Source organism: Mastacembelus armatus, chromosome 14 (genome assembly GCF_900324485.2).
Source record: "Mastacembelus armatus chromosome 14, fMasArm1.2, whole genome shotgun sequence".
Classification (NCBI taxonomy): Eukaryota; Metazoa; Chordata; class Actinopteri; order Synbranchiformes; family Mastacembelidae; genus Mastacembelus; species Mastacembelus armatus.
The window spans coordinates 12,508,812-12,528,562 of NC_046646.1; the positions used below are offsets into that span (position 1 = coordinate 12,508,812).

Consider the following 19,751-nt stretch of genomic DNA (forward strand, 5'->3'; position numbering starts at 1 on the left):
ATATAAATAATATAACTATTCATATTACATCCAGAATTTCCTCTTTCAGCTGCCTTAATCAGTTTTTTTTGTTTTTTTTTTTTTTTTGCCATCTTCACAGAGTGTGGTTGAAAAAATGAAGCATCAGGAGCCTGTTTTTAGCACTTGATCTTAGCTTTACTCCCACTGATTTGGCATCACTGGAGCTGCCTAGATGAATATGGCAATCAAACATGGAAATGTACTTAAATGGACTGGCTAATAATTTATATCGGCCTGCCAGGAAACAGTTGGTGTGTATTCAGCTCTGGCTACTTCCCTCTAGACCACTGCTGGATTTGACTGAATCAAATAATGTACTGTGTCCAAGCACATAGAGAGACATACAGGTAGGCCAAAAAGATAACATACAAAATGACAGGCAGAGGAAGACTGAAAACCAAAAATAAATGCTAAAATAGGCTCCAGCCTTAACTAATAGGCACATCATGCTTTGTCCTTCAATGCTCATTCTGTGTAAACAAATGAAACTCAGCCTTCCTTTTTTTTTGCTCACAGAAAAGGGATAAAGATGTTGCAAAAGGCCTCAGCCATTTCAGATGTTGTGTAATAAGAAGAAGAAAGACCACAGTGATCAGTCTAGTATTTAATTATAGCTGAGCACAGATTAGTAATAATATGTTTGTAATACTACACACTGTATAACTGAATTAGGTTATTTTTATATCGATTGGGACTTGGAACAAGCTTTCCAGCACAGTTTACACGACCTCTCTATGCCTTTCTACAATCTGGTTTGAATGTGCAAATTTTAGTATGAAAAAAATCAACTGACACTGACACAAGTGATGCTGTCTCTGAAATTACTGATGCACACAAGCTATGTTGAACTACCAACAAGACATTATGTGACATTTCACAGGCAACAAAGCATACAGGAAGAGGAACCTGACCTTTCGAAGTTCACACTTATGAATCAAATTGAAGCCTGCACACACATAAACACACACACACACACACACACACACACACACTGCTTACACTTCAGAGAGATGGACAAGTAACATGGTCATTATCCTGCTACTACAAGAAAACAAGCAGAAAACAAAAATTATGAAATTTAAATTGTCAACATTTTTAATTTACTGAATTCGTAGACTATTGAAAATAATATCCCAAAGTTTCAGTTGGATTTCCCTTGAAATGTAAACTAAATTTGTTTTTACATTAAGCGTATCTACAGAGCTCAACATAAGATGGAACGAGTAGGAGCAATCATGATATTGGTTAAAGAGAGAACCAATGTGTGTGGGTGAGTGAACATGTAAGAAAATTATTAGTGCATATGAAGGAGAGTAGTAGTGAATGTAAGAAACAATACGTGACAGATCATAATAATGAATGTGAGAGACAACAGAATTAATGTTTAATTATTTGTTTCATACAAGAGGAAAGCAGTTGAAAGCTGCTGATTGGCTTATAGCCATCTTTAAAATTAAGCCTCTCCCATGCTGGCAAGCTGCCTGTTTGGACAACACAAAGCAAGAACAGCACCATGTTGTGTGGTGATTTTGGTGTAGCTGCCACAGTTGAAATTGCAGGTTACATGACATGCGTTGCCCCACAAACATAACAAAAAAAAGCTGCTACAAGACTGTTAAAAACAGACATCACAAACTCCTATTAAATCCGAGCCATTAGTTTCACAACAATTAAAACTCCAGGAGAGTTATTATTTTAATGTGTGCAGGCAAGCTGGCCAGGCAAGAACTCTGATGTGCATGTGCTATGGTCCAAAAAATGGCATGTATAAAAGTCAGGCAAGAATTTTCATCAGAACACTGAATCCAGTAGCATTCATTAGGTCACCATTAAGGAAGCAGCTACATTCTTAAAATGACCATTTTGCAGAGTGGACACACTATCAAATATCATCAAACATCACTCACTGATCATTAATAACTCAGCTGGTACTGCTGTTCAGTTTGCATTGTATTAAACTGTACTTCGATTCTTCAATTTCCACTCTATAACTACAAGTTATTCATCCACAGAGTGTGAAATTAGAATTCATATTGCACAGTACAACAGTAAATACAGCACCAGACATAATTTCTGTTCTTCCTTCAATGGCTCTTTCTGTAATAAAATTCTGCGGGTCTGAGCTAATCAGAGCAGAAAACACAGACATGCGACATTATCCTGATAAGTAACATCAGACTAACTTCATATTGATTTCAGACTATGGCTTATAGTTCCAGACTTGACTGGTGCTTGTACTAAACTCACTGGGAACAGTGGTCCTGAAACCATTCTGCTTGTCCGCTCCCCCTTGGCCAAAACTTTACATTTTCATGTAAAGTATATCACCTTTGGATGCCTCAGTGTTTAACAAAGACACCAGCATAGAAATGGTTAAGGGATCAGAAGAGCTGCAGGACTAAATTACCTGTGTGGTGGAAGACAGACATAAGGGATATGATGACCACATGGAACTCCAGTGGGCCGCAAAGCGTGCTTGACATGCACTGACAATAATGCTTGAAATCCACAGAGAGCCTGCCTTTAACCCCCTGACCGCTCAGCTATACAAAGGTATTTGGGTTTTACTCAATGTTATGATGTTTTCATCACTGTGAATAGTATGAAAGATAATTCAGTGTGTTTGAAAAAATAAAAATATATAGCCTGAATAGCCTGTCATACTGGTGGCAAATTGTACTATCGTTATGTACATATATCCCATTATCACAGTCAGCACACGGGACTGATTTATGGCAACAACCACAGGTTTTTTTTTTTTTAAACAGTAAGAAAGGAGCAAAGACTGAGTTAATACTGAGGATATCACTTTGAGCAAGAAGTAAAGTATTCACAATCCTAGACCACCAATATAGTCTTTTACAGCCTGCGGCCAATAAGCATATAGTCTTAGGGCCAGTAATAGTAAATGTTCTGTTCCTGAATAGGTGAGTTCAGATATGAGGTTGAAGCAAAACAACTAATATATTTTTTATTTCATGTCTCAAGACCAGGTATCTACAAATACTACGAATCAAACAGTGATACTCAAATAAAACAGATACTCTATAAGAAGAGACACTTTTTTAAAAGTTCAAGTGTGGGAATGAGTGTTATCCAGACGCAGTGTCTGCACAGCTTTTTTCACTTCTGAATGGATGTGGAATGTTGCCATTCTCATTACCAACAGGGCAGTCCCTACTGTCTTTGTATTCAGAGTTTGGTCTAGGAACACTTTCCGAGTGAGTGGTACTGAAACAATTGATGTGCCACTCTAATCTCAACACCGCCGCTGAGCTTTGGATCTGGTTATATTTGGCGGACAGTCTCCCCTTGTGGTATGGCAGGCTTGCAAAAGCTCTGGTTGCTGTGGCACTTCATGGTTGCCAAAATCTGAGGGAAAGGTCATTTACTTTATGCTGCAAACAGTGGGAGGAAAAACACTAAGGTGTCTGCAGGAGAAGATGCCTGTATCATACCAAAGTTATACCTCCATTCTGGGTAGTCACCACTAGCTAATAGTAGATGCTGGGTAATTCATACTATTTCCTTTTTCACAGGCTGCCATCTGTGCAGGAGCATAACCTATCAGTGTGCTTTTTCCTTCTCTTTAAGTACTGGGTGTATCTAATTTCCCATATTTGGCATGTGTAGTGACTACACAGTAAGTGGTAACATATATTCTATACTAAACTGCACATATGTGAATAAACTTAGCTAGAAGCATCATTATCATTATCACACTAACGTGATAAGCTCTGGCAATCCTTAAAAAGCTGTGATTTGATATCAGATTCAGTCATTTCATGCTTATAACCTGCCCCAGATCAGTGGGACATCCTCATCTACCAGGTGATGCGTTTTTGCTTTAAGCGGAGAGTCAAAAGCAGGCAGCAGGAAAATAAAAAATGGATGGCAGGAGAGTGCTGCAGAAAAGAGGACGCTCCAAGCCCCCCAAAATTCTGGCAACAACACCCACACACTTCCAGATGTCACACCACAAACTTGTAAAATGTATGTTATTAACAGATGTCATGAGTCCAAGAAAAGTGTGAAGTAGACATAATGTGAAATATTCAAAACTGTTTTTTTTTCTTTTTCCTTACCAGTCTTACCACAGACAATTGCATCTCCATATTGCACCACATTCTTCAGTTTACTGTGGTGGATGATTACTTCCTGTGATTAAAATGTGAATCTCATTTCATGATTAATCTGTACGTGAACACATCTTTACATTTCAGGAAACCAAATTTAAGCATGTTTGATAAACACACTGTACAGGTATTTGTTTTATGTGTGCCTGAATACAAATACATTGCACAATTCTCCTTCTGTGATGCAAATAAGAAATTACAAAAGCATTCATGACAGGCCTGCATGATGCCTTTGTTGATTTTCATTGTTTCCAATTTATTATTTATTTCTATATTTCACATTGTGATTTACTTCGTACAGAGATCATAAAATATGTCTAGTGATCACACACTCAGACATGAATGAGGGAGAACTTCAGTGTGTAAAAGGTACGTCCATTTTTGTTGTGCCCCGCCTTGTTTAATCGAAGCCAAAGTGCTCGGCCGTCCGCTTGGCAACATGTGTCAGCCTACATTAGGTGGCCCACTGAACAATGGTCTCAGCCAGGAGCAGGTGGTGGTTACTTGAAACTCTGAGAGAAGGGTGTGCATTAGTGGCAGAACATGTGCATGTGTGTGTGTGAGAGAGAGAGGGAGAAGGAGACTGGTCTATCTGCCATCTGGAGCACCCAGACAATCCCAGGTGAGGCGGAAACTTGAATGTGCTGTTTCTATCAGTCCACTGGCTGGCCTCTCTCCTAGATCCAAACACTTAGAGAAGACCCTGTGGTTACTTGCTATGCCTCTAGTGATGGTGCACACCGATTTTGAGAGCGGGAAATGAGCCATTACAAGGTGTACAGCACCCTCTTTTAAAGTCAACTGACCCAAAATGAAATCACGAGGCTTGACCAGCTGAGTCAAGTCTATTTATACAACAGTTTCTACAAACAGCTTAAAATCTTTTACAGAAGGACTCCATAGTATCTGTGTCTCTGCACGTGTTCTTTATATGTATGGGTGTTAGCATGAATGACAACACACAGCCAAAAGTTAATGCAAGTTATGAGTAATCCTGAATAAATTAAGCACGTTCTACACACACACGCACACACACACACGCACACACACACGCGCACACACACACACACACACACACAGGTCTTCCAAACTCCACTGGAATTTATTTTAAACATTGTCCATCCATTATCTATACTCACTTATTCTTATTCAGGCTCACGGGGATCTGCTGGAGCCTATCCCAGCTCTCTTTGGCTGAAAGGCAGGGGTACACCCTGGACAGGTCAGCAGATGATGAACAACCTCACACACTCACACTCACTCCTATGGGCAATTTAGAGTCACCAATCAACCTGACATACATGTTTTTGGACTGTGGGAGGAAACCGGAGTACACAGAGAAAAACTCCACACAGAACGGCCCCTTCCAGGTTTTGAACCACAATCATTTTTGCTGTGAGGCAACAATGCTAAACACTATGCTTCCCGTTAAACATTGTCATTTATACAAAATGGCAACTTCTTATTTAATAAAAAATAAATCCATGGCTTCTTAACCTGTTTGTGTGATAAATGGTGGTGACAAAGTACTGTCAGCTAATTTCCGAATTCTGTTCCTCAGCCCAGCCCACTTGTAATTTTATAAACAAACATGGCAGCTAGAGGCAGAAAAAGCATACAAATAATTGAAGCAAACATCACATACTGCAGCCATAGAGTATAGACTGCTTTACCTACACTACACTTTCTCTCTCTATTTCAGGCTTACTCTCTGTTTTTTTTTTTTGTACCCCCTCTCCCTCACACCTTTACACCACCTTGTCCCATCACATCCCACCTCGTCTCTGCACCCTGCTGATTGTCCTCTGCAAGGCAATCTCCAAAGCTCAGGCAGTTGTCAACCTTAATACTTCACAGCCCTCTAACCTGGATCATCACTATGAACAGAGCAGCAAGCAATGAAACATATAAGTTATCCACGCCATGTGGAAGGGCAGCTCCACACCCAGTAGCATGTCTGTGTGCTCTTCTTCTCTTTTGAATTCTGAGCCCATTCTACTCACACACTGCAAAAAATGATCAGCTAGTCTCTCAGGTCATAGCCGGATCTGAAGTCCATTTGAGACAGAACAACATCATAGAAGACCTGGATTTCACACCCTAATTCATTCATTACAATCAAAAATCACACTCAGATACTTTTTTTTTTAAATTTTCGTTTCTGCAGCAGCTTCAACATAACCTTCCACAGCAGCTCATCTTTCTCACTGCTGCAGATATTTTAGCTTTAACACATAAACTGTGACTTTGGCTTTTAAGGAGAGCTGTTTGTACAGTTTCACCTTCAGACGCTGCAGGGTTTTAGTGTTTTAATGTCTGTGTATAAATATGCATCTGTATATGATTTTATTTTTAACTGTGCAAACTAAGAAAACTGAAGTTCTGTCACTGAAAGGGAGTAGTCTCATTTTCCCAAAACAGTTTTCTGGGATTGTGCCACAATTTCAGAAATCTGTATTGTAACAGCGCGAAAGTCACAACAGTACTGTGAAATGAATATTTCTTGCAGTGTGTCTCATATGCTGACCCCCCCACCCTCCCTCCATAACCTCGCTTAGTTTAGGGTCGTCGTGATTGGTTCACCTTTTATGTCTGTCAAAACCGTGGGGGCGGGACTCAAACAATCCACTCGTGTTCCCTGCACTGTGGACTGTGCGCCACAGCAGACTAAAGCGGGGCAGACAGTATCTAGTGCAGCAACGGCAGCATCTACTCTGTTACGGGAGGACGACTGCTCTTAGTCTGTGAGGTTCACTGCTGAGTCCCGTAAACTGAACCTGTGGTGCGCCCCTGAAAATATCCACAAATTTGTTTCTGAGAAGCGAGAGCATTTCGGTTTTCAAAGGCAACACAGTCTTGCGGGTCGTGAAGTCGGCTGTGTTAACCCCTTTTTCCAGGGACGCACAAAAAGACGCACTCCTAAGTCCACCTGGATAGCTGACAAAGCCGTCCGGTCCGTTGAGAGGTCCAGTGGGGAGAGACGGTTAGGAGAAATTAACGCGGAAGGCAAGAGAATAAAAAAAAAAAGAGAAGACAGGATGAATCTCAAGAGTCATTTGATTTTCACTCTCTACACTATTTACGGGATTCTTCTGAAAGGTGAGCCTGGGACGAGTGCTGCGTACGTGATCTTGTGGATGTGGATTTGCGTTATGTGTGTGCGCGCATGTTACTGGCCAGCGGCAGGTCAAGATAATGAAAGGGCAGGACGCGCGGTCACATGCGGGTCTAGGCAGAGAGATGCGGAGCCTCTTCTCCAAACAGGGGTTTCGCGTGCTCATGTACATGTGTGCCTGCGCCTGTGCTTGCGCATGTGTGTACGTGCGTTGAATGTGTGTGCGTATGTCTGCAAGCGTGCGTGATGTGAGACATAGAGGAGCGAGCTTGTCCTGTAACAGTCGGGAAATGTTGGATGTTAATGTTCAGGAATGAGGGGAATCTTATTTCCGTAATTGTATGCCCGGCACACGACCCGAGCACCCCTGTAAAGCCACACGGGCTGGTGCGTCCACGGTCTTGTGTTACGGTGCTAGGAAGACACACGTCAACACGAAATAAACAGCCCCGCGGTTGGTTTTGACTTGCAGCACTTGGATGAGTCACGGAGACACTGGGAGCGTTTTACGCACCGAAGCGTTTGATGCTGCTGATTAAAGCAACATTAGAAACTCGCAGTCAGACAGAGCATTTCGATTCAAGCGTATTTTCTTCTTTGCTTTGGTGATTTTGACTCACGTTTCCTCTGTGCAGGTGTAGGGTGTGTGGTTAGTGCGCACAGTCAGCTCTGGTCTGTCGGGTGCCTCTGTATGTTTGAAGGAGGCTCTTATCAGCAGTTTTAAACGAGTTGAAGGAACAGCAGTGCAGGTCTGATTGTCATGACAGTGTTCTCCCTTAAATTCCAAAGATTATTTGAAATAATAATAACCTCGGTCCTCCTCTCAGATTACGCATCATATAGCAGATATTTAGTACACAGATCCGGTGATTTTCCAACCCTAACGTGGCTGAAACCAACTCTATTTCAGTGTTTATTCTGATATCGGGAGCAAGTGATAAATATACCATAAACAACTGTCAGTGGTGTTTAGGAGGAGCTGACTGTAAACACTCTGGGGGGTCAAGGGCACAGTAAATTGCGCGTCTGTCTGTAAGATGCTGCTGTGTGTTTTATAGGCACACACACATCTAATCAGAACCAGAAAAAAATAAACAGTGAAACTGCATACCATTTAAATAAATATATATTTTTCTGACACAGCATTACCATATAGGACTTTAAGATTTTGTCAATGCTTTATATTTCTAATCTAGAATTGTCTTAAACAGATAAATGTGTGAATAACAGCAGCAGAGGATACAGAGAATCTAATATCTTGGATGAAAAGGAGATGTGAATTATGGGTCACCAGTTGTTTGATGGTTTTGATCAAATCAGTCAATGCAAGTGTGATTCATTATGCTTCAAGATGGAACACCGCATTGGATGACCTTGTGTTATGGCTCCTATTTTGAGGATTAATATTTTATTCAGTACAAAAGCTACTTCACCACTGCCTTTCAGGATGGTTCCACTTTTAACAAATCTGATCTGCAACCTAGTATTGCAGTACATATGAGAAGTTAAAGATAGAACACACCTTCTTTATGTTGTGGACTGGTACATTCATATTGCATGTAACAGTGGCAGGAGGGTGATGGATTTACTCTGGAACAAACTGTCAGTCGAACATGCTTGGTCACATATGCCACACTGAGCTTCGGTTTTGTGGCCCACTTTATTCCCCTCTCCAAATCATCAAATTCTCCTCTCAGAGTATTTAGCATTGGATTGGATAACAAACATATTCAAATGAAAGACAAAATTATCACCATCTTGACTTCAACAGGCTGTTTTCCACCTGAGTAAATGAGAAATCCCAAATGAGAGATCATTTGAGCTTGATTCCCTTGATCATTTGTTGTTGTTTCTTTGAAGTATATGCATGTGTGTGTGTGTGTGTGCATCTGAGAGTGAGAGCAGTCCTTCCTTAATAACCAGACATGATTAAGGCCATTCTTGACTTAATGAATTGGTATGTAATGAGGTATCTCAGGGTATCTGATATATCTGACAACTTGCACTTATTGACGTTCCAGAGCCTTTCTTTCCCTCTTTATTCTCATAAGGGCAGACCACTCATTATAAGTGTGTATTTGCATATGTTCTCGTAAATCTGCGCCATGTTTGTAAGGCTTACGTTTGACGAGCCAAAGACATACACATTTCATGTGCTGCTCCCCACCACACACACACTCGCATCAGTCTCTTTCTCTCTCCCTAAGCCTGAAGAGGATAATGCTAGGCTGCTTGATTTCAACAGTCATCTCTTGGTGCAAGACCTATTATTGTATAGGTTCCACACAGCAGGCAGGTCAGCCTCCTCCTGAATGAAGTCTATCTAGCTGAAGCCATATCCGCGCGCTCTGTAAATGACAGCTGTTTCAGCCCCTCTGTCCCGGTGCCAGCTGGCATGAGAGATCCAGAGACACTGAATCTCTGTCACCGACTAGACCTGCATGATATATAGTGCGAATGTGAAGTGTTGTGATGGAGGTTGTTGTTTACCAACAGGCTGAGTTGTTAACATATTATCCAGTGTGTCTCATGTGCCCATGCTGGAGCCAGAGAAAACAGCCTGTTATGCAAATGGGCCTCTTACGTAAGAGCTCGGGGCTGAGCGGCAGGCGAAGGGAGATAGAGGCAGAGAGCAACAGAGAAAGAGGGAGCTGTTCTAGAATAGAGGAGTTGATGTAAGAGCAATGTGGGAAGGAGAGGTGTGGAGGAGGAATGAGCAGTTTTCTCAACTAAAGTGTGTGATATGTGCTCTGGTTGTTTGCTGTTTGGATGCCTGTTTATCTCCGCTGCTCCCTCTGTTTCCTGTCAATCGGCCTGCCTGGTAGTCTGTCTGTTCTTGAACTCTGATCTTGCTAGCCTAAATACAAACCCCCACTGAGGGATGTGTTTATCCCCACAGTGAGTCTAAGCTGCTGAAGGCTGACCCTCCATCCCTCTGTACTTCCGTCCATTCCTCCCTCGCTTTATCCTCCCATCCTGGTGTGGAGCTTTGTACCACAGCAGCGTGGGAAAGCTTCTGATAACAAGCGGCCTTGTGTGTGTGTGTGTGTGTGTGTGTGTGTGTGCGTGTGTGTTTGCAGACCCACTGATTACATGGGAGAAACAAGATGTTCTCTCTTTTCTTGCGCACTTGCACTCTCCCTCCCACTTCTGTGTGTTTGCGATGTATTCATTTTCATGGCTGCGCTTTGATGGCTAGGACATGCGAGGTGGTCTGTGCAGTACCAAAGCTATGAAACTTCAGTACTGAGAAGAGCAGCACTGGCTCTATGTGCATCACACAGACACACACTGAGCTCCACTGTGGATTCATTGCTGGTCTGCCAAGGGATTTCCCATGATCAAAGCCAGTCTTTTGTTAGTCCAGGTGTTAAAAAAGTTAAAACAGAAAGGAGGAGGTGGCTGGAGGGGAACGTGGTATGATTCGAAGCTTACAAGCTTTTGGCACTGTAGAAATGTGCCTCTGCAGAACTGCTCCATAAACACTTAAAATGATCCTACAGTTCCACCTCTTTTTCATATCAGTAAGCTAGTACATTCTGGTGTACGAAAGTGTCCAGCACATTCTGCAATGTCAGCCAGATCAAATATTATTGTTTTACTATACCATCCCATGATGGAAAGGTGAAGATTGTACCAAGAAAATATTCACTTCAAAATATAATTATTTGGTAATGCTGTAAAATAAATATCCCTAAAAGGCACAGATTTGGTGAGAGAGGCAAGATCCAGTCTGTCTGCATGTTTGAACACACTGATATGAAGATTGTGTCTCCTGAGAATATGGTCTGATAATGTGCCAGCTCCTGAGGTTTCATATATAACTTCCAGTTTTACTGCTCAGCCCATTGTGTGGGCACACACACACACGTGCGCTCGCACACACACACACACACACACAAACACTCATGCACACTCACACACACATCATTGGAGCCTAAAGCAGTCAATCGTGTTACTGAATTTTTCACTATAAAGCTGTACAGATCCTGGCAAGTATCTCCTGAAAATAGAATAAATACTCCAGAATAATAGGCTGTGTGATGGAAATGATGCATTATAACAAAATCCAAGTACAGTCAAGTGCTCAGACCTCAATTGACGATCATATCTCATTTCTAAGGTGGTAATCCAACCTAAATAATAAGTTAATAACAATAATAAGTGTGTAGGTATTATCAAATAGAATTATACCGTGCTGATGCTGTAAACTTCCCTGATACAAATGCAGAAAATATCAACCGCGCTGCTAATCCACTAATAAACATCTTTGTAGCGACTCAGTGTTAAATAAATGGAGATGTTTATTTTTGCATCAGGGCTGTGATTCATAACTCTTAGGGAAAATGTAATTTCAAAGCAGCCCAAAGCGAGAGAAAGAAGAGATCAAATGCAACGTTCCATGGAAAATGGTGAGAATATGAGCCCACAGGTGCACTCGGCTACAGTGGCGGCAGCAGTAGCATACAGCGGCTTTGCACCTCCCTGTAGGTGAAAGAAGTATGCAAGCTCAGCTAACATATCAGCTGATGGGGCTTTTCTTTAAAGTTAATCTGTAGCTTTTTATGTGTACAAGTCAAAATAAGAACTAATGGGCATTTAGCAACGTCAGACTTTATATGATCGAGATAATGAAATAAGTAAAGAATATCTTCACAAATGTTCAAATGCAGAAACAACAAAGCAAACATCCTTACAGAGGTTCATTTTTATGATGAGCTTGAATCAGGAGGTCGCTCTGCCCTGCGAGCACAGATTCGATATGATGCATCATTCTCATAAAGAAACGTGGGGATTGTCAGGATTACCACTTTGGTCCATTTATCTAGTACCATCTTGACTGACAAGCGAACGTCTAGGATGCTTGGCTTCTTTTGTTTGCATTAGACATCAGAGTTTAGATATAATCTACCCATAGAAATTAAAAACAATGCACGTATGTTGGAAAAGACTGTGTGTATGCGTGCATGCATACGTGATGTCTGTATTAGCACTGCATTCCAAAGGATTAGTGAGTGGCTAATCTGAAGCTCCAGTCTTTGACAAGCCATGTGTCACTAATCTCAAACACTCTGGAATAACGAGACACAAACACAATCAACCTTTTTGGATTAAAACTCTTCATACAGTTGGCCTAATCTTTCACCCAGACCAGGAAAAGGTAAAAGAAGGTTAAAACTGAAGAATAAGAGAAATTAAAGAAAATCCAAGATAATGGCATTATTTTTTTACCCCTCTCTCACACTAGGGATTTCTTCCACACACACACACACACACACAATCACCCAGACACACACACATACACATACATGCAAATAAGCAAACACATGGAATAATAATAATAATTATCAATAATAATTTAACATGCGCTTCAGCTTGAACCTAACGTGTACAAGTTCATGGATCGTCCCTGTCTTAACAACTTTTAGCCTAGATAATGTTCTTTTTATGTTTTGTGCCCTTTCATCTGACAGCTCCTTTTCATACAATTCTCCAAGGACTAGAGTCTGGAGACTTGGTAGTACATGTTACAGTAATCATTTTCTTCAAGAGAGATAAAGATATGGACAGCTGTGACTCTCCCTTCTCTCGCACTGCCTACTCCCTCAACTCTCCTGCCCCAATGTCGATATTGTTTGGGGACTGTGTGTCTGTTCTTGACAGAAATGAATTCAGCCAAAGCAAAGTAGCCCCATATTGTGTACAGAGACATTCTTACACACAGAGCCATATTGCATGTGTACACCGAAAACATACACCCTCGCGCAGATACACATCGCACATTTGTTCACACACAAGCCCAGCAGTGTAAAGACAGAGCAGTGTGAGAAAACAGCAGACGGATCTTTTGTTGTCATGGACTATATTTGCTCCGATAGTTTAGGCTAAACATGGGTTGAATCTTAGAATTGTGGCCTTTTTTGATTTTATTGCTGCTGTTTTTATGAACCAGAAAAAACTCTGTCTACTTACACATTCATATTTTTCAGTCAAATCAGGGTTGACGGAATAAAGGGAATATGTTGGAAAAGGTTGGAATTACAGCAAAAAACTAAGTGAGGAAGGGAGACGGTACTGCTATTTCTAAGCCCTGAAATTTGGGATTGAAATGCCAAGCAATCACTTATTTCTTGTCAAACTGCATACTCCACGCATATAGCCAAAGGTCCAACGTCCAGTCAGATCATAAACAGGAAATGAACCCATATTCACAGAAAATCCCACAGGTGCTCCTCCAGTCACTATTTATATTTCCCCAGACCACTGCTGCTATTCCATAGTAAGTAATCCTTACAATGAGCTGCACCATTTAATGATTTAATGACAGTGTGTATTTCCTGTTGATGCTATTCTGCATACACATTTCTCATTCCTATCATTTTCTTTTAAATCAACATCAAAATGTAGCTATGTTTGCTTTACCTGGAGAGGTTATTCCATGTATATACTTCACTTTAATGTTATGGTTGTTTAATATAATGCAAAATATTGATTTACTGTTTAAATGCTTAACATGCACTTATACAGTGACAATATAGAATTATGGCATGATACTAATTGAAAAACAGGATTTACCACATTCACAAATACACATCTGTGGACTTGTTTCAGCACTGAGGTCTCAAAGGAAGCCTAGAAGTAGCTAAAGCTAATTGAAATATAATTCCCCAAAGACACATGTTCGTGTTAATTGACTTTCTGTGTGAGCTTGTGTTTGTGTGTGTATATATATATACGCGTATGTGTGTGTATGTGTGTGTGTGTGTGTGTTCATATTATTACCAGAAGTCACTTTCTAGTCCCTTGTCTAATCATCAGCTTGAGGGTCCCCCCCACATCTTAATTCGGTCTTTGAAAGCTATTAGACACTCTTTTGCATGAACACATAAACACATCTAATGTAGTGAAATTATGCAGTTGGAATCCACTGATGTTGTCTTAAACTGAAATTGAACTGGTCCTTCTACTGTGGTTAGTGCACATTGTAAATCAAAGCAGTTTTTACTGCTGTGTTGTTTCAGTTCTTATTGCTCAGGCAAGTGGTAATGTCCAGAACAATAGGGCTTTAGAGGGGAGCAAATGGAGGATTGTATAATAGCATCATAAGATTGTGTGTATGTATGTGCATTGGTTTCTGTGTGAGGGTACACACATTATATTTAAAGGCTATAATTAAACGATTACTTTTGAGAACCTAAGGTGTGAAATTTCATCCAATTGAAGAGGTTTCACACCACAAGTACCTAACACAGATACACAAACACACACACACATACACAATATATATATATTGTGTATGTGTATGTATATATATATATATATATATATATATATATATATATATATATATATATATATTGTGTGTGTGTATATCATTTAGAAGAAGATGCTTCACTGTTGCACTGTATGCTTCCTTGTTGATTTGGCATTCAGGTATAATTATATATTCAAACACATATATATGTACTGTATATATGCAATATTGGCTTTGCCCTTATTGCTGTTATACTGTATGACATTTCCTTTTGAAAAGGGCTCAGTGTTATCTGTATTTCATAGATCTGTATGGATCCTGTTTTTGAGTATTCCAAAATCCTATATTGGTTCGAAGTTTGGAGTCTGGCTGCTCACTGTGTAGAGATTGCTCCAGGCCTGTTGTAGAGGGGAGGGAAGATGGAGTCAAGTGAGACAATTTATAACAGTTAAAAACCAAATGAACTGAGACCCTTGGCTTGGGTGAGCGAGCGGCAGCATTCATAATGTGCCTTAGGGATTTCTTCTCCACACACATTTTGCTGTGCACAGTGTGTGTGTTTGCACGCGTGTGTATGTCCAAGCTAGCAAACACATAGCATGGAGAAACACACAGGCCCCCTCCACCATCTGTCTCTGTTTGCCACATTGCAAATCCATTATAAGCTACACAACATTGTTCCCCCCCACCCTAAGTGGCACACACCCCTAAGCTTACTTCCACTATCCAACTCAGTGGAACGGTGACAATTTGCTACTGCGCACACATCTTTGTTAAAGATGCTGTGGCATGTTTCCAGCTGGATTTTAATACATATTTTCATGCTCCATTTGAATTTTTTGTAAGTTGGTGTTTAGCAGTGATGCCCTGAGATTTTACAAGCCTGTTTGCCTCTTCCTGCTGCTTCATGTGAGAATATGTGTGATGAGATATCTTCAGCTGGTCCCTGATGAACTGACACTGGACTTCAATAATCTTGCCTCCTCCAGAATTATAAATGAATTAATTTTTTGCATTTTGGCAGACAGATTGAACACATGTAGACGCACGCTGCATGAATTGGGCTTAGGTCTGGCTCAGTAGTTTTATAGCTAACTCATCTCCAGTTCTAATCAAAAAGCTTCCCCAGCCCTGAACCTCCTGCTGAGGAAACAAAGAAGTTATTATGTCTTTAAATGGTCTCCAATTACGGGTAATTTCACTGCCTGTCTTAGAGCTATTTGCTTTTCTCTCACTTTGCTCTGCTTGGGCAGAGCAGGCATTGTGCTTTGCAAAACAACAAGTAGACAAGTTAGACATACAGCAGATGCATTCCGTTGGAAAGCGGAGTGGTCTGCCTTTTCTTTACACTGCCTCTTTGTCTCTTCTCATCTCTTATCATTAAAAATGGGAAACAGTTAACTCAATTCCTCCTTTATCTTCCTCATTAGTGTTTGTCTCACAGTGCACTCAGTTACTCAGTCCATCATTCTCCTTTACACGTAAGTCAAAAGCTTCCACCATTTGAAGTGGGTCTGATTTCTCTTGCAGTTAGAATCCAGTTAAGACTCATTAGTGAGCTGTGAGTGATGCCAAAATTGTGCATTCATGTGCTTAACATAACAATTCAGTCCATGATGTGGGGTTTTGCAGCACCACTTGTGTGCTTTGAACCACTATGGCTTTGTCAGTTCCGCAGCATAGCGCCACATTTTAATGCTTACATAACTTTCACACTGCTAGTCAGCGCCTTATTCCTATGGCATTTTATAATTTTCTACCTGAGAAGTGAACTTAACACAGCTGGATTACTTTTGATATTGGATTTCAGTTGTAACCTTGGCTTGTTCTGGCTTTTGGCAGCAGTAATTTATTTTTAGGTTGTATGACATTTCAAAAATAACTTTTTGGCAGTTAATTGAAAAATGTGTCAGTATAATTGTTTTAGAAAATTGCTCCTATTGTTCCTGGTAGCGTTCTTCTAACAGTTCACATCATCTGACTATTATATATCCAAATAAGAGGAGTAACACAAAATGCAGAATACAGAGATCAAAGTTCAAATTAAGGATCCTAAGACTTTTGTATAGCAAGATTTTGGTACAGTTATCAAACTCATTTTGTGTAGATGATTTAAGTCACTTTTTTCTGTGATTTTATTTCTTGATTTACACTTACAACTGTAGATTTCTTATTCTTACTGCTTCCTTATCTCTCTTTGCAAATTCATGCTATGGCTCCAGTCCCAGACTAGTTTGCCAATATGTTAATGCTACTGTATGTGTATCCAGTTCAAATGGACCAGCTAATGCTAATCTCTGCTAATCCTCTGAGAAGCGCCCTCAAAGCGACATTATCATGCTGCTCTGAAGTTGAGATGGATAGAGGAGGAGAGAGGACAAGAAGATGATAAATGGAGACATCAGAATAGCAAATTATAAATCATAACCACAGACACACACAAATCCTCACACCAGTGGTCACTTTGCACGGCTTGTTTCACACACACACCCACACACACACACACACACACATACACACACGTACCCACGTGCACACACATACGCACACATGTAGCCACACACACATGTACGCACACACAGCGAGAGAGCTGCATATATGAGCTATTATTGAAGAGATAGACCCAAAATCTCCAGGCGCAGCAGTAATAATGAGACAGTGTTAACCACAGTTGCACTGAGCTGGTAAATTGAAGCCTACTCTCCAGGACTAACCACTGATCCTAAGCCCTTGTTGTAATGCACTGGTCACCCTAATCCTCCTGACCTTATTAAAAGTGAGCCTCTAACCAAAAATGAGCGGTCTTTAGACTGTAGTATTTCCAGCTGGTCCTAGCCCAGCTTGTTTGAGAGAGGTGACCTTCATTGGCCGTAATCCTGGAGCCACCTTTTACCCCAATAGGAATAATGATGGTGGAGCTAAGGTCACTTAAGAGTGACATTTGAATCTCCTCTGAATATGCAATCATTTATTAAGAAAGATCTAATTAGATTCTAGGAAAACAGGACATAATCCAGACATGGTACACCAGGTAATATTTTCTGTTGAAGATGGAGCATTTCCATATAAATACACTATTGCAGTGCAGTGTTATACCCTGCAATACAGAGTATTGCTCCATATCATATTGCACATGCCAACAAGAAATCATTTCACCAAAATATGAAATAGTAAGAATTTTTCTGCCAGTAGTAAACCTATACTTTTAAACTGCATATCCTCATGAGAAAATATATTTAGTGATGACAGTGTTTTTCTTATCTGATAGCAGTTTTGTTAAAATGTATTTTAAAAATGTAGCTAATTATAAGTAAAAATGAAATAAATTAGTACAACATTATATTATATCAGTCTAAAGAACACGTGCCCCTGTCATGGGGTTGGTCATGGTGGCACCTGCACTTTCTTCTCACACATCTGGGTTCCTTATGTTCAAAAAGAGATATTGCTGCTTATAACAATGTGTCCCTCCTATAAATGGAAAAATATAACACTAGAATAAATGACACTTTTCCTGTTAAAAGTAAGCTGTGCTCAGTGATGCACAGGAAGGTGCAGTTTAAAGCAGATATTATACATTCCTGTAAGGAAGGCTTAAAGTAAGAAATACCAGAGACTACTTCTGAATGCACTTATGAAGCAACTAAGTATACATTTATTTGCTAATTTGTATCAAATTAGGCCTTTTAAATTCTGATGTTATACCAAACAGAAACGCTGCCTGAAGTGCTTGGAATGCTTTCATCCCTTTCCAGCTTGATTAGCAAAATGAATAGCATAATCCCTTAAGTCTCAGCAGTTCTCCTGATATCCAGTGGGTACTTGTAATTCAAGACCGCCCTTGATAGATGAGATAATAGAAAAGCAAAAGGTACGAGGAAAAAAGTTCAAATTGACAAAGATGCCAGAAAACACACTAGGGGAAGGTTGTTTGGAGGCTATATGTTGTAGTCGTGGTTTGGCTGTTACATGTTACTGGCCACCTCATCACTGCGATAAGATGAGACAGGGAGGATGGTAACAGCAGAACTTTTGCGAGTGTGTGTGTGTATGTGTGTGTGTACGTGGGTTGATCGTGAGGGGAATGAGAAAATTAGAAGGATGTGGGCGAGAACAGAGAAATTCCCATATCACATCTGCTCCTCCACCATATACAGACAGGAGTTTGAAACAGAGACAGATTAACCCAGAGAATTTGGAAAAATAATAATAAAAAAGAAAAACAGAGTGCAGCAGAAAAAATAGCACAATCCATCTGTGTAACAGAGCCAAATAAAGAACAGCAGTCATACACAAGCTATTCAAGAAACGATGCTTCACATGAACATGTTTTGTAGATAATTATAGATGATAATAGTACACATACATAGGTTTTGTTGCTAACTTTACTTTCCCTGTTTTTTTTAAAATTTTTTTTATTAGATGGGCCTCCGAATAGAAATGCAAATGCCCCCTGTACTGTCTTTACCTATGTTTCTTCAATCTGAAAAGGAAGCTGAGTTTTCATTCCTACTTTTTTTGCTTGAAGTTTATCTTTTTCTTTATGCAGCTCCTTCTACTCCTCCGCTCTCTCTCAATCCTGTCTGGATGTTTCATTTCTCTCGTACCACCGACACCTCACTCTCCAGCATCACCCAAGGCTTTCATCTTGGCAGGGTGCTTCCTTTATGAGAATACTCCAATTGGCAGACAAGCGCCCTTGTCAGACACCATTCATCGCACTTGCATAGATATGAAAAGTGTTTTAACAAGCACCACTGAGTTTTGCGGTGCAGCGGAAACTGCATACCAATGGCAATGCAGATCCTGTGACCAAATTAAAGAGGCAAGTGAAGTTTGGATACATTTATGCTGATGTCCTTGTCAGACATTAACGTTTGGGTGCAGCAGCCCTCATATTGTAGGTGAAGTTTGTGTTGCTTTACTGATATCCATGGAGAATTTGGACCCAGCAGTGAAGCTGTGGTATCATATTGTTTTTTAGGCTGTGACAACAATAATTCAAATTTGGTGTCCAGAAATTAAGGCATATACTGGGTAATTAGGCATGTTAACAGTTACTGTATAATGGGATTTTCCTATGACTTTCCTTCGATTTAATCCGGATCAGTTATTATCTGGATACCCTTGTGTTGGCCTGCGAGAGAGGAAAGCACAGTAACTACTTATCCATCAGATGAATGAGCGTTACATGACACATCTCAGCAGGTCAGTGTCAGCAGCT

At 40.4% G+C, this 19,751-nt stretch overlaps 1 protein-coding gene across 3 annotated transcripts in view; it reads left to right on the forward strand.

Annotated features, from left to right (window-relative positions):
- The first annotated feature begins 6,815 nt into the window (after positions 1-6,815).
- The window catches only part of cadm2a (cell adhesion molecule 2a), a 182,654-nt gene continuing 169,718 nt past the window's right edge, over positions 6,816-19,751 (forward strand). For all 3 annotated transcript variants that reach the window (XM_026329353.1, XM_026329354.1, XM_026329355.1), the window contains exon 1: positions 6,816-7,256. In XM_026329353.1, coding sequence (XP_026185138.1) covers positions 7,196-7,256 — 61 coding nt within the window. In that variant the 5' untranslated portion in view covers positions 6,816-7,195. The remainder of the gene's footprint in view (positions 7,257-19,751) is intronic.